The sequence below is a fragment of the Geotrypetes seraphini genome, chromosome 1, assembly GCF_902459505.1.
Source record: "Geotrypetes seraphini chromosome 1, aGeoSer1.1, whole genome shotgun sequence".
Taxonomy (NCBI): Eukaryota; Metazoa; Chordata; class Amphibia; order Gymnophiona; family Dermophiidae; genus Geotrypetes; species Geotrypetes seraphini.
In genome coordinates this window covers 206,896,233-206,909,638 of record NC_047084.1, presented here as the reverse complement: position 1 = coordinate 206,909,638, position 13,406 = coordinate 206,896,233, and the positions used below count along the sequence as shown (strand labels likewise).

Genomic DNA, 13,406 nt, shown 5'->3' with positions numbered 1-13,406 from the left:
TTAGTTGAGACCCATATTGTTGTTTTATTTTAATAATTCTAAATCAGTTTTAAATAACTGATGGATTTTCTTCCTAATTAGTCTGGTTTTATTTTTTGTGATCCACCTTGGACCTTCAATTGGAAGAAAGTGGACTAGAAATATACGAGATAAGATCAGACTTGACAATGCCAGACGGATCACAGGACCCACACAGTAGAGAGGGGATAGAGGGGGGAGGGGGTATGGTTCCAAGATAGACTGGAGTACATAGATCAGGGGAGAGAGGGAAGAGGAAGTCTTCCCTTCCTTTACCTATGAGAGCTCCGACTTAAAATCCAGTCAAGGCAAGAACCTAAAAGATTTACCTTGTGTTTCCAGAAACACCTGGTCATAATCCTAGCATTAGACAGATTAGATACTGTTTATCTTCTAAGACTCTAATGCTTCAGCTTTCACAGGTTAGTGGTTAAAAGCTACAGCCTCAACACTCTGAGGTTGTGGGTTCAAACCCACAATGCTCCTTCTGACCCTGGGTAAGTCACCTAATCTCTCCATTGCCCCAGGTATACCAGATAGATTGTGAGCCCACCAGTACAGACAGGGAAAAATGTTTGAGTACCTGAATACATTCATATAAACCATTCTGAGATTCCCTGGGAGAATGGTATAAAAAATTAAATAAGTAAACAATATCTCTATGCTGTGGTCTATATTACTGCACATTAGAAAAATAAGAGTTGAGACCATGTTTCTTTCTCTGATTCATGCTCCTTTCTCCCGAAGAGCCATACCACCGATGATTCTTCTTTTCTCTGGGCTCCTACTTCCATGACCCTTACCACCACATCTGGACTCATATTCATCTGTTGAGATCCCAAAGGCATTCATGGAGAGTGCTCTACTTACTAGGATGGAAAGAAGATCTAGCTCTAGCAGCAAGCCTGAAAGCACATCAACATTACATTACATTACTGATTTCTATTCCGCCTCAACCTTGCAGTTCTGGGCAGATTACAAAAGAGACATCTGGACATTTCCAGGATAATTACAAAGAGACTTCTGGACTTTTCCAGAAGAGTTACGAGAAGAAGAACATTTCCAGAGGAGTTACAAGAAGAATGGTGTAGTATAGTTTAGGGAATGGGATACGGCAAGGAGGATTGAGCTATTCCAGTGGATATACAATTCGGGATGCTGTACAGATAGGATATAGTGCAGTTTCAGTATATATGCAGTTAGGAAAGCAGTTGACAAGCTTGGGCTTTGAGGGGAAGGGTAACTGGTGAAGAAGGGAGGATGGGGGAGTCACACTGAGGGGAATACAGGTTGGAGTTAACAGTGTTCCCGCTAAGCTGCGCTGGCCTGCGCTCGCGCACAAAATATTACATCGCAGCGCAAAGTTTCTCTTCACAGCGCACACACGCGTCGGTAAGGTAAGGGGACGCATTGGGGGGATTGCACTTCCCCACAATTGCCATGCTTCGGTTCCTCTTCTTCCTTCCTTCCTCCCCCCCCCCCCCGCGGGACCCTGCGGCACCATCAACTCTTACTCCCTCTAATGTCGGCCCTGCAGCTCCAGACTTCCTCGCACCTTCTCCCCTCCCCCTTTGGATCGCTATTATTTTAAATGTTATAGCCGCGGAGCTGTATCCATCAGTGGAGATGTCTAACCTCGGCCTGCCCCGGAACTCTTACTGCAACAGTGACTTCCTGTTCCTGCCTAGACGGGCGTCTGCTGCAGTAAGAGTTCCGGGGCAGGCCGAGGTTAGACATCTCCACTGATGGATACAGCTCCGCGGCTATAACATTTAAAATAATAGCGATCCAAAGGGGGAGGGGAGAAGGTGCGAGGAAGTCTGGAGCTGCAGGGCCGACATTAGAGGGAGTAAGAGTTGATGGTGCCGCAGGGTCCCGCGGGGGGGGGGGGAGGAAGGAAGGAAGAAAAGGAACCGAAGCATGGCAATTGTGGGGAAGTGCAGAGCTGCAGGGAAGAGTGTTGCGGTACCCAGCTGGAGGGAGGAGGAAGATGAGGGAGGGAATTAAAGGAGATGCCAGGGCTTGGAGCGTAGGAGGAAGGTATGCCAGTCTAAGGGAAAAGGAAGGGGGAGATGTGAGAGCATGGAGGGGGAGCGAAAGATGGAAGAAAAGGAAAGGAGAGAGATGCCAGAGAATCAGGGAAGGGGAGATACCAGACTATGAGGAGAGGTGTGGGAGAGGGAAGGCGAGGAGAGAGATGCCAGACCAATGGGGTGAAAGGAGAGATGGAAGGGGGAGGCATACAGTTTCTGGAAGGGGCATAGAAGGAGAGAAGATGCCATATAGGGGAAGAGAGACGGCAGACAGTGGATGGAAGGAAGAGAGTTACAAGAAGATGAGGAAAGGAGAAACCACAGAAGACAAAGGTAGAAAAAAATTTCTATTTATTTATTGCTTTAGGAGACATGTGTCACTGTTTCTGTGAAGCATTGTATGCAGAGTCCAGCTTCTTGCTGGTTCAATTTAACCTTTGTCTATGTATTTTTATTTTATCCCCCCTTTTACAAAACTGTGAAGCGTTTTTAGCACCAGCCTTGGTGGTAGCAGCTCTGATGCTCAGAATTTTATGAGCATCAGAGCTGTTACCTCCGTAGCTAAAATCCACACTACAGTTTTGTAAAAGAGGGAGGGGTTAGTTTGTGATTACATATTCCTTACTAGGCGAAGGTGTTTTCTGTGTTCTGTGTGTTCGAAAGACATGGTTTTCTGTTAGGATTGACGGTGTAGGATTGATCTGTGCTGGTCTGGCTTGTTTAGTTTTACAATGGGTGTATTGATGTACTGCTCACTGCAATATGTAAGATGCTGCCTTTTCCTAGGTACTCATGTGTGACGTGTGGTTTGTTACTAAAAATCATGTTTTTCTTACAGATGGGGGGGGGTGCCAAAAAATGATGGGCCCCGGATGTTACATATGCTAGGTACGCCACTGTATGTAAAGATACCAGAAAGCTGGCGTAGCAAAAACTTCTAAGTTTTGAGTATTTAACCCTCCCACAATCTCACGGGCACTCGTTTCAAGTTTATTGAGATTTTGATTTAAACGCAATATCAAATATTTTCAATGCGTATAACAAAAATAAATTTGGGGAAATAAATAAAACCATTTGAACCAGTGTTCCCGCTAAGCTGCGCTGGTGTGCGCTGGCGCACAAAATATTACATCGCAGCGCACACGTTTCTCGTCACAGCGCACGATCGGAAGAGGCGTACGGCAGATGGCAGGGCGGCGAGAGGAGAATCGGGCGAGTTGGCTCATAACTTGCTGGCGCCCGATATTTTTGGCTCACGGTGAAAAAAGTTTGCTCACAACACCCGCCCGCTTAGAGGGAACACTGGTTATGACATCTGTATAAATTTTTTTAATAGATGGGTTTTGATTTCTTTGCGAAAAGATTTGAAATCGCTTGTTGTCATCAGCAGGTCATCAACATTAACTCCAGGGAAGCTTTCCAAGTCACAATATTTGACAGTGGGAAACACAGAATCTAAACCCTGACTTCCCCCTATTTGCAGATCAATGCCTTTACTGCTAAGCCACTATGCACTTCAGGTAACCTGCCACCTTCTCCAACATACCTATTTTGTTGGACACTGAGATTTAGCTGGGGTCTGCCAGTTCTGGCACCATGCTACTGCCCTTTCCTCCTGTTTGCAAGTAGCCACTGCCGCAAGCTTAGTGCAGCCAAAAGTCCTGGGTCTCTTGCTTTATAGGCCATAGAGGGTCTCAGTGCTATAAGATGGAATGATAAGCTTGAAAGGCTGTGTGACAGTCATGTGTGACTATCATTTTTTTTCTTCACTTCTTAGCCTCAGCCCTTGGCTTCTACTTCAAAGCAGACACATGAGAACCCCAATAATACACAAATCCAGCCAGACCATTATTGCCCCAGTCTAGACATGTGTCCATCTTCTGGAGACAGAGAATATTTGGCTTTGTCATCTTACATATAGATGGCTTTGTCATCTTACATATAGATACAACTTAGTCTCCATATCCTGCCGGGAGCGATATAATCCATTCTATTAGCCTGGTTTGGCAAAAAGGAAACTGGCACTAAAAGGACAGAACCACTTAAGTATTAAAGGCAAAAAAGACAGATAAAACTATTTAATTACACCATGTACCCACGTGTATTGAAAGGGAAAGACAGAATTCAATACATTATTATTACAGCAGCACTCACCTACTGTTAGTTGTCCAGTTAACTGTCCCTTGTGATTTCTTGCATTCACTGTAACATTCCTGTCAGATTGTAAGACCAGTGGGCTATCCTGTGACATATGTTTAACACAGAGAGAGAGAAAGAGAACAGGAATTAAAAAAACAAACAACAACTATGAAACTGTAAAATCAGTATAAATTCTAAATACAGAATTAAGTACATAAAATAAATTATTAGTTTGATTTATACTTGAAGCTTTTCTGCAGAATATTATTTTAATATTGATTTTGTTTAGTAAATAGAAAATGTAAAACAAAAAAAATGAAATCATACAAAAATATTTGCTTAGATCACACTCTTTCAAAGGGTCCTCAGGGTTATCCAGGGTGGGTGCTCGCAGTTACGGACACTTTATTGGTTAAAGCCAAAGCTGTTGCCGTACGACTTTTGTTCAGTGGTACAGGCATTGATTTTGACACGCCTAGATTACTGTAATATGTTTTATTTGGGAATGACTAAAATTAGATATAATTGATGAATTCTACCGCGAGGTTGATCTAAGAAATCTCATGCAGAGAACATATGACCCCTGTGCTAAAACAGTTGCACTGGCTTCCAGTGCCGCAAAGGGTTTGTTATAAAATGTTGTCAGTGATACATCAGAGTTTGTATGGATCTGTTCCTTTGAACTTTCAATCTTTGTGGGAGGTGTATCAGCCGAAGAGGAACTTAAGGTCTGAGGGTACTATGAGATTAACCTCTGAAATGAAGAAAACTGTCTGGTATGTTAAATCCAGAGTGGCAATGTCCTTAGCAGGGGTCAAATTTTGGAATTCCCTCCCTGGTATCCTGAGGACCTGTTCCGACCGCTTACAATTTAGAAAGATGTTGAAGACACAACTCTTTTTGGAGGCTTTTTTTTTTTAAACTGCTTGGTAGATTTATCTTAAGAATTTAAGCTGTGGTTATTGCATTTTATATATCCTAAATAAATTAAATTAACCCGAGTGGTGTATACGATCAAAATCACACACTATAAATTAAGCTTCCACTCTACCAGAGAAGTGCACCAAAAAATATTCACTTTTATACATGAAAAGGCCTCAGAAATGGAGCCTACGCACAGTCATAATATCACAGACTGAGTTGGTCAGCGTAGTTTTAATGCTCCTTGCTCCAGTCATTGGCTGTTTACTTATATTTTATTTTACTCAATTATTGTAAATTCTCATACTTTCAATTATTTATCTTTTTAAACTTTTTTTCAAACATTTCTTCAAGTTCTCATGCACTACTCCGTTGAACTGAAAAAAGTGACTAAAGTATTACTTAAGTATTGAGTAAAATAAAATATAAATAAACGGGTTTTTGGCCAATGACTGGAGCAAGGAGCATTAAACTACGCTGACCAACTCAGTCTGTGATATTATGACTGTGCGTAGGCTCCATTTCTGAGGCCTTTTCCTGTATAAAAGTGAATGTTTGTTTTGTGCACTTCTCTGGTAGAGTGGAAGCTTAATTTATATTGCATTTTATATACAGTGATGGCTAATGGGTAAATTCTTTGAGCTCTCAAAATTATTTTTAGGGGACGAGATTGCTATGTAATTGTAATGTTAGTGAACATGTTTTGTAAATGTATTGTGTATGAATTATTGTGAATGTTTTTCAATTGTTAACCACTTGGGGCTCCTTTTACTAAGCTGCGGTAGCATTTTTAGCACGCACTGCAGATTAGCTCGCGCTAACCCCCGCGCTATGCGGAAAACCCAATGCCAGCTCAATGGAGGTGTTAGCGTCTAGCGCGCGCTAAAACCACTAGCGCAGCTTAGTAAAAGGAGCCCTAAGTTTTAGGCGGTCTAGAAATATTAGAAATACATAATAAATAAATAAATTTACCAGATTATTTTTAACCATTGAAGAAGACTTCTCTAGTCTTGTCTAATTTTAGTCATTAACCGGAATAGAGTTGATTTCAGCACTCCCTCTTTCTACTCTAAGGATTGGATATACTGAAGGGGTCCTTAATGCAGCTTCAAAGGAGTTCTGCAGTAAAGAATGACACGGGGACACATTTTTCCCAGTCCCTGCAGGAACTCAATTTCCCTGCCCCATCCCCGTGAGTTTTGTCGCTGTTGCTGTCCCGGCTCCATTCCTGTAAGCTCTGCCTTAACTGCACAAGCCTCGAACACTTAGGACTTTAAAGTGTTTGAGGCTTGTGCAGATGAGGACGGAGCTATCGGGAATGGGGCAGGGACAGGAAAAGAACTTGCAGGGATGGGGCAGGAAAATGAGTTCCCGTGGGGATGAGGAAAAATGTGGCCTTGTGTCATTCTTTATTCTGCAGTAAATTTCAAATGGGCATGCTTCACCTATGTGCTAAAAAATAATTTTTTTAATTTGGGGGAGCTGAAAGGGTGTGTTTGGTGACAAGAGAGGACATTTCTGTGCTAATTAATTAGTATATCAGCATTGTGCTCTCCTTTCCCTTTTCCCTTCCCTTTTCTATTATTTTTCATCTCAATGTATTTTTCATTCTCCCTTCCCCCCTTCCCATTGGACTCAGTCTGTATATTTTGGCTCGTAAACCCCAGCAAATTTAATTTTTTTTTTAACTTGATTTTGTTGTTTTCTTTTTTTTTTTTTAACCTGTATTTTACTATAAAATTATTGTAAACCGTTTAGTTATTCTTTGGTAGACGGTATATCAAGTGTCAAATAAACTTGGAAACTGATTAGCACAAGATTACTGCATCAGCCTTTACTGCCTGCAAAATAAGTAACAGGAAGAGCTCACATGCTGATTTTTGTTACTGGCTGTATGGCCAATAATTCAGAAGCTAGAAAACGGGTCTTTTTCCAGCTGAGGTACATATGGCCTTAGCACGAGGGAAAGACCCCATGTAAGGGTGCACTAAGGCCAATTTCTTCCAGTGACTTAGTAAGGGGGTGCGGGGGAGGGCCTTCCTAAGGGCACAGCACTCCTCCTCCTCTCCGCTCTTCTCCTTGCCGCATGCCCCCTTGCCTTTCCCTACACCTTTTCCTCTTCCCCGGCATGAGGTTGCTGCCCAGCGCTCTCTCTGATGTTACTTCTGGGACCCACACCTAGGAAGTGATGTCAGAGGGCAAGCCAACACTGATGTGGGCATGCTGCTCACACCGGAGAAGTAAAAAAAAAAAATAATAAAAAGGTATAGGGAAAGGGAAGGGAGCGCACATGTGGTGGTGGCTGGGGGGGGGGGGGGGTGCCACTGCCCCGGGCACCCCTCACCCTTACTTCACCACTGATTTCTTCCATGGCTGAATAAAAGGACCTTTTATATGTACAGTAGATCTACTAAAATGTTAAGTAGTATTATAATCTGCCTCAGAGTACATGCATGCTGCTAAAATAGGCAGTTATAATTGAACTTAATACCAAAGTAGCACACAAGTACCCAATCAAATAGCACTCATTTTTTAAGCACGCTAATATTAAAAAATATAAACATAGAAAATGATGGCAGATAAAAATTATATGGCTTATCTGCATTGCCTGTCCACACTGGTAAGCTCTCCCTCAGAGATCTTCTGTACTTATTCCATACTTTCTTGAATTCAAACACCAGCACTTCCACTTTATTTCTGCAAAAAATATTTTCTTAGATTGCCCCTGAATCTATCCTCTTTCAGCCTCATGCTATGACTTCTTGTTTTATGATGAAGGCAACTGACCATTTGGTATACCACTGCATTTTATATACCACCTTTCTGTGGTTTACATATTATATAAAGACTAGTCTTTAAGCCCGTTACATTAACGGGTGCTAGAATATATGTATGTCTGTCTTTCTTTCTTTCTGTCTCCCTCCCTCCTATTATTTGTCTTTCTTTCTATTTGTCTCTCTTTCTGCCCCCTATGCAGCATTTATGTCAAGCCCGTTACATTAACGGGTGCTAGAATAGATGTGTCTGTCTGTGTTTCTTTATCTCTCCTTGGCCGCTATCTGTATCTTTCTGTCACCCCCTTCCCCACCCAAGCAAAGCTGTCTGCCCCCAGCACCCACCTCCCCCCCAAATGTCTCTCCATGGCCCTCTTCTGTCTTCCCCCCAGAGCAAAGCTGTCTGTCCCCTTTCCCTATCTCTCCATGGCCCCTTCTGTCTCCCCCCAGCACACCCCTCCCCCCAAAGCAACCCCCTTTCCCTCTCCCGCTGACTCTCTCTCTGGCCCCCTTTCTCTGTCTGTCTTTCTGTCCCTCTCCCTGCCCCTGTCATTTCCATCCCACTTCCCTATGCAGCAGCAATAGCATTTCCCTTCTATTCCCCCCTTTCCTGTGTAGAAGCAGTAGCAGGATTTTCCGCCACTCCCCCTTTCCCTTTTCTTCCCTTCTCTTCCCTGCTCCGTTCAGCCCCTCCCCCTTCTTTTACTGGCATTGTCGATCCGGCCTGCTCCTGACCCTCCCACCGCCGACAAACCTCGGGACTCCAGCCGCGTAGGCAGCACTTTAAACACGCTGCTTAGCAGCCTTCAACTGGCGATTTCCTCTGCTGCGTCTGTCTCCGATGATATCATCAGAGACCCGGCAGAGGAAATCAGCAGAGAAGGGCGCGAAGCAGCGTGTTTATAGTTCTGCCTACGTTCGAGAGAGGAGCCAGGGGTGAGGAAGGCCGCCGCAGTTGTGTACCTGTTTTTTTTTATTTGAAAACCGCCGCAGACTCGGATAGAGTCCTTGCGCCCCCCCTTCCCTTCCCTTGTAAGTCGGCAATTCAAGCAGCCTGTGCAGCAGTCTTCACACGCTGCTTCGGGTCCTTCTACTGCGCTTATTTGCTCTGCCGAGCAAATCAGGGCAGTAGAAGGGCCTGAAGCAGCGTGTGAAGACTGCTGCTCAGGCTTTTTGAATCGCCAGGTAGGTATTCGGGTCAGCGGCAAGGGAAGGGGGTTGAGCGGCAAAGAACTCCTCTGGTCTGTTGCGGAGGGCGGCCCGGCTCGATTTATTGATTCGTGGGGGGGGGGGGTAGGCAGACGCGGGGACCGTCCAGTTCGAGAGAGGAGCCGGGGGTGAGGAAGGCCACCGCAGCTATGGAAATTTTTTTTTAATTTGAAAGCCGCCGCCGGGGCCGCGCATGCGCAATCATGTTTCCGCGACGGGATCAGGGAACACGATTTTTTTAGTGCGCATGCGCGTCCTACCATTTTATTATATTAGATATATTCTCTGTCCCTAGTGGGCTGTCAAAGCAGCTACTGATTGGTGAGGCCCAACTTTAGTGTAGGAAGAGGCGGTTGGACATACCGCAAGTGATTTCCTTCACTCGCCGGCGCTCCTGCTGCCCTCTCCTGTCTCTCCGGCTGCCCTCTTCTGGTCATTCACGGTCAGAAAATACCGTGAATGACTAGAACCCTGAATCGCTGACCGTGAATGACCGGGGGAACACTGTATTGGTATATGTGTAGGGCTCTTCTTCTTGTAATCAACTCTGAATCCGAATTTAAAAATATTAGAACATAAAACTACTGATTAGATGAAAGTAGATTAGACACTATAGGCTCCTTTTACAAAGCTGCGATAGCGTTTTTAGCACGCGCAGGATTTTAGCGCATACTAAACCCGCGCTATGCGGCTAGAACTAACGCCAGCTGGTGTTATCTAGCGCACACGGTAATTTAACGTGCACTAAAACCTCTATCGCAGCTTAGTAAAAGGAGCCCTATAACTTATCTGGTAAGACAATGAATATCGGTATAGCCGACTGACTATATTTTTAGGGCTAAAAAGAGACTGGAAATTCAATGCCTGTTACTAAATACTGCCCAGCATTGAATTTTTGGGTCAGCCAAGCTAACTTGGCTAAATATCGACTCAACACAATCACAAAAATCCCACCTATCATAGTACAATCGCGTGTTAATATGAGAGGGAAAAGGATCTCAGAATCCTGCTTGATATTCAGTAATAAACCTTAAAAAAAATAAGTGAGTTTTTTTTAGGATCGATGATAGAAATGTGAAACCTTGTAAGACGTGGTTAAGATTTATTCCTGAATACCAAGGAGGTTTCTGAGATCCTATTCCTCTCATATTAACACGTATTGTACACCCCTCCGCCCCCCAACGGGAGCGTGATAATTTGTAAGTTTAGTGGGGGGTTCCCCCCACCCCCTCACAGCGCAAACGGAAAGGGCTGAAAGGCGGCGTGCATCTGTCCTGCATGCAAATGTCACCGCAGGATTGTCAGCGCGCCATTGTCCGGCGTGCTTTTGACGGGTCACCACTGTGATAGGTGGGATTTTTGTGATTGTGTTGGACTGTTCCATATTGATTCCCCTGACCATTTTTTGTTGATCAGTCTAAATATCGGCCCCCATGTTGTTTAGAAAGTGCAGTGCCTGTAGAGTGTGTGTACTCAGTATTAAACTTTGCTTCTTTATATGTATAACTTCTCAATTAGATTCCAAATTAGAGTATGCAGGCTCAGCTGGCAATCTGAGCTAATAAAGACTTCAGTACACAAAGCAAGCAGTGACCTATAACTTAAGACACATACATTATTTTCACAGAGAAAGGAAGCGCAGACCTCAAGATGCTTTAAAGTAGCCCTGAGGTGAAATAAAAGGCTATTGAAGAAGTCAGAGTACTTCATGATTTCTTGCAGGAGCTGAAAAACAGCTGTCAATGTCTAATGATGTTAGATTCTCAGCAAATTATTCAAAGGCACAACATCTTTTTACAATGTAATAATAGAGCACATAAACGATTGAACAATTTAGACACAGTACCACTAGCTAAAATAGACTTGTGGACAAACTGCAGCTCTATTGAACTTAATGGAGCTGACAGGCATATGTGTGAGGCCGAGCAGATGTCCTGGCACAGTGTGGTCTGAAACTCAGAGAGCAGCTACATGTAGAAACCTGATGGGCCAATTTTTACAGTGACTTATCAACAGAGAAACATTTCAGGATTGTCTGCAAAAAAGTGTATCTGCTAGGATCCAAGTAATATTTCCCAAAAGCAGATAAAGTGATGATTTGAGAAGAGTTGAAACAGTCTGTCCCTACCAAAACTTTGTTATCTATAATTGAATCAAATACACAGAAATGTGGTAAGTCAGACAATACGCTCATAGTGCTTCAAATTACAAGAAATCATGAGTGAAATGAAAACAGTGTGGAGGTGAAACAAGTATCCCCCAGTGCTGACAGTTTTAGTTTCTTTAGTTTCAGCAAAAGCAACTTTGGACAGAATAAATTACTTTTCAAATAATTTCACAAGTGGGAAATTTGGTTTAGTTTAGTTTAATTCATATATTGTCAAACAAAACAACCCTGAGGAGCCTGCTCATTAAAGTCTAGCAAAGTTTTACACTTACTGCATGTGAAATACACAGTAAGTGCAATGCCTGTGTGCTAAATGTTGGGGGCACTGCAGTATGTTTCCAAGTTTATTTGTTTTTTTCCTACCCCGCGCCTTAGTGAAAACCTTCAGGACGGTTTACAATCTATAGTGAAGGAGGATATATACCAGGGGTAGGGAACTCCGGTCCTCGAGAGCTGTATTTCAGTCGAGTTTTCAAGATTTCCCCAATGAATATGCATGAGATCTATTTGCATGCACTGCTTTCAATGCATATTCATTGGGGAAATCCTGAAAACCCGACTGGAATACGGCTCTCGAGGACCAGAGTTCCCTACCCCTGATATATACAGAGATTGCTATAGTCAAAATTAGGTGTAATAGGATACATACAGTAGTTGCTATGGTCATAGTTAGGTGAAACACACTGGTACATGAGGAGGTCAGGGATTTATTATATATTGGTGAGGGGCTTAATATGCATCAGCAAAGAGGAATGTTTTTAGTTTTGCCTTGAACTTATCGGTAGAGGTTAGTGATCGCAGCGATAATGGTAGGGCGTTCCACAGCTTTGGGGCCTTGATTGCAAAGATGACGTCTCTAGCATATTCGTGGACTATGTTCCCTGCATAGTTACCACACAGAAAAGTCTTTTACTGTGAGATAATGCATTCACAATTAGTGCAGATGCACTTATCCTATTTTGGAGGCAGTAAAGTGCCTGAACAAACTACAACAATGACAGCACAACAGTGAATCCCAAACCAGCAGGTCAGATTTTCAGAATATCTACAATGAATGTTCATGAGATTGAATTGCATTCATTGTCTCTTTAATCTATCTCATGCATATTCACTGTGAATATCCTGACAATCTGACTTGCTGGGGTACCACCCAGGACAGCTAAATGCTTGCTAAATGCTAAGATGCCCTTAGGAATATAACGGATGTCTTAGCTTTTAGCGCACATTAATCTTTTTGTAGAATTGGAGTAGATTAAACTTTAATTTCTGGTGGAATTCTTTGTGCCATATATATAAGATGGAAAGAATATTAGCCTTACAGAAAGGACATTTTAATAAATTCAAGGATGTTTGGGGACCATTAACAGATTATTGTAATGAGTATATAACATTTTTCCCTTAATTATACAATTGTAACTGAGAGGGTGGGGGTGGGGAGGTTTCTGATCTTACCTTAATTGTTTGGATTAGTAGAAAAGAATATATTATATGATATACGTGATTACATATGATAAGGTAAGGGTGGGAGGGGGGGGATAAATTTCATTAATTTAAGATGATTGTAATAGAAATTCAAGTGATGTTTGTAAGTTAAAATGTTATTTCCGATTACACTTGTAAGTTGTAAAAATGAATAAAGAATTTTTTTTAAAAATATCTTTAGCACACGCTAAATTGGTTAGTGCACCTTAATAAAAGGACCCCTTATGTAAATGTCTTGTACCTTCCTGCAATTTTATGGTTCACGCTATTTTGAGTCTCATTTATTTTGAGTCTTTATTTATTTTTGAAATTTATATACTGTCTAAATCTAGATGGTTTCCATATAAAACATACATAACATAAAATCAACATTACAAGAAGCTGATTCTTCATGGCATTTCTTGCCCACTTCCATCCTATACAAATAGAAATCAAATATATAAATTGTTGACTTATGCAATCATAAGACGTGCAAGCCAATACCTATGTTCCCTTTGCCATGTTTCTATGCTATGAACACTTTCATATATTTTTTCATTATACATTTTTCCAGTATAAGTATTTCAATATTGTCCACAGAAGGTCTGGTAAGAGCTTAAAGGAAGCACTTTGGGATAAGTCAATATCACATAATGGTGGCATTTATATTGTCTAGTAATAGGA

The 13,406-nt window shown here is 42.4% G+C and overlaps 1 protein-coding gene across 1 annotated transcript in view; it reads right to left on the bottom strand.

Moving 5' to 3' along the window:
- Positions 1-13,406, bottom strand: part of SGCZ (sarcoglycan zeta) — a 519,085-nt gene that overhangs the window by 139,808 nt on the left and 365,871 nt on the right. The window contains exon 4 of the mRNA XM_033944465.1: positions 4,206-4,293. Coding sequence (XP_033800356.1) covers positions 4,206-4,293 — 88 coding nt within the window. The remainder of the gene's footprint in view (positions 1-4,205; positions 4,294-13,406) is intronic.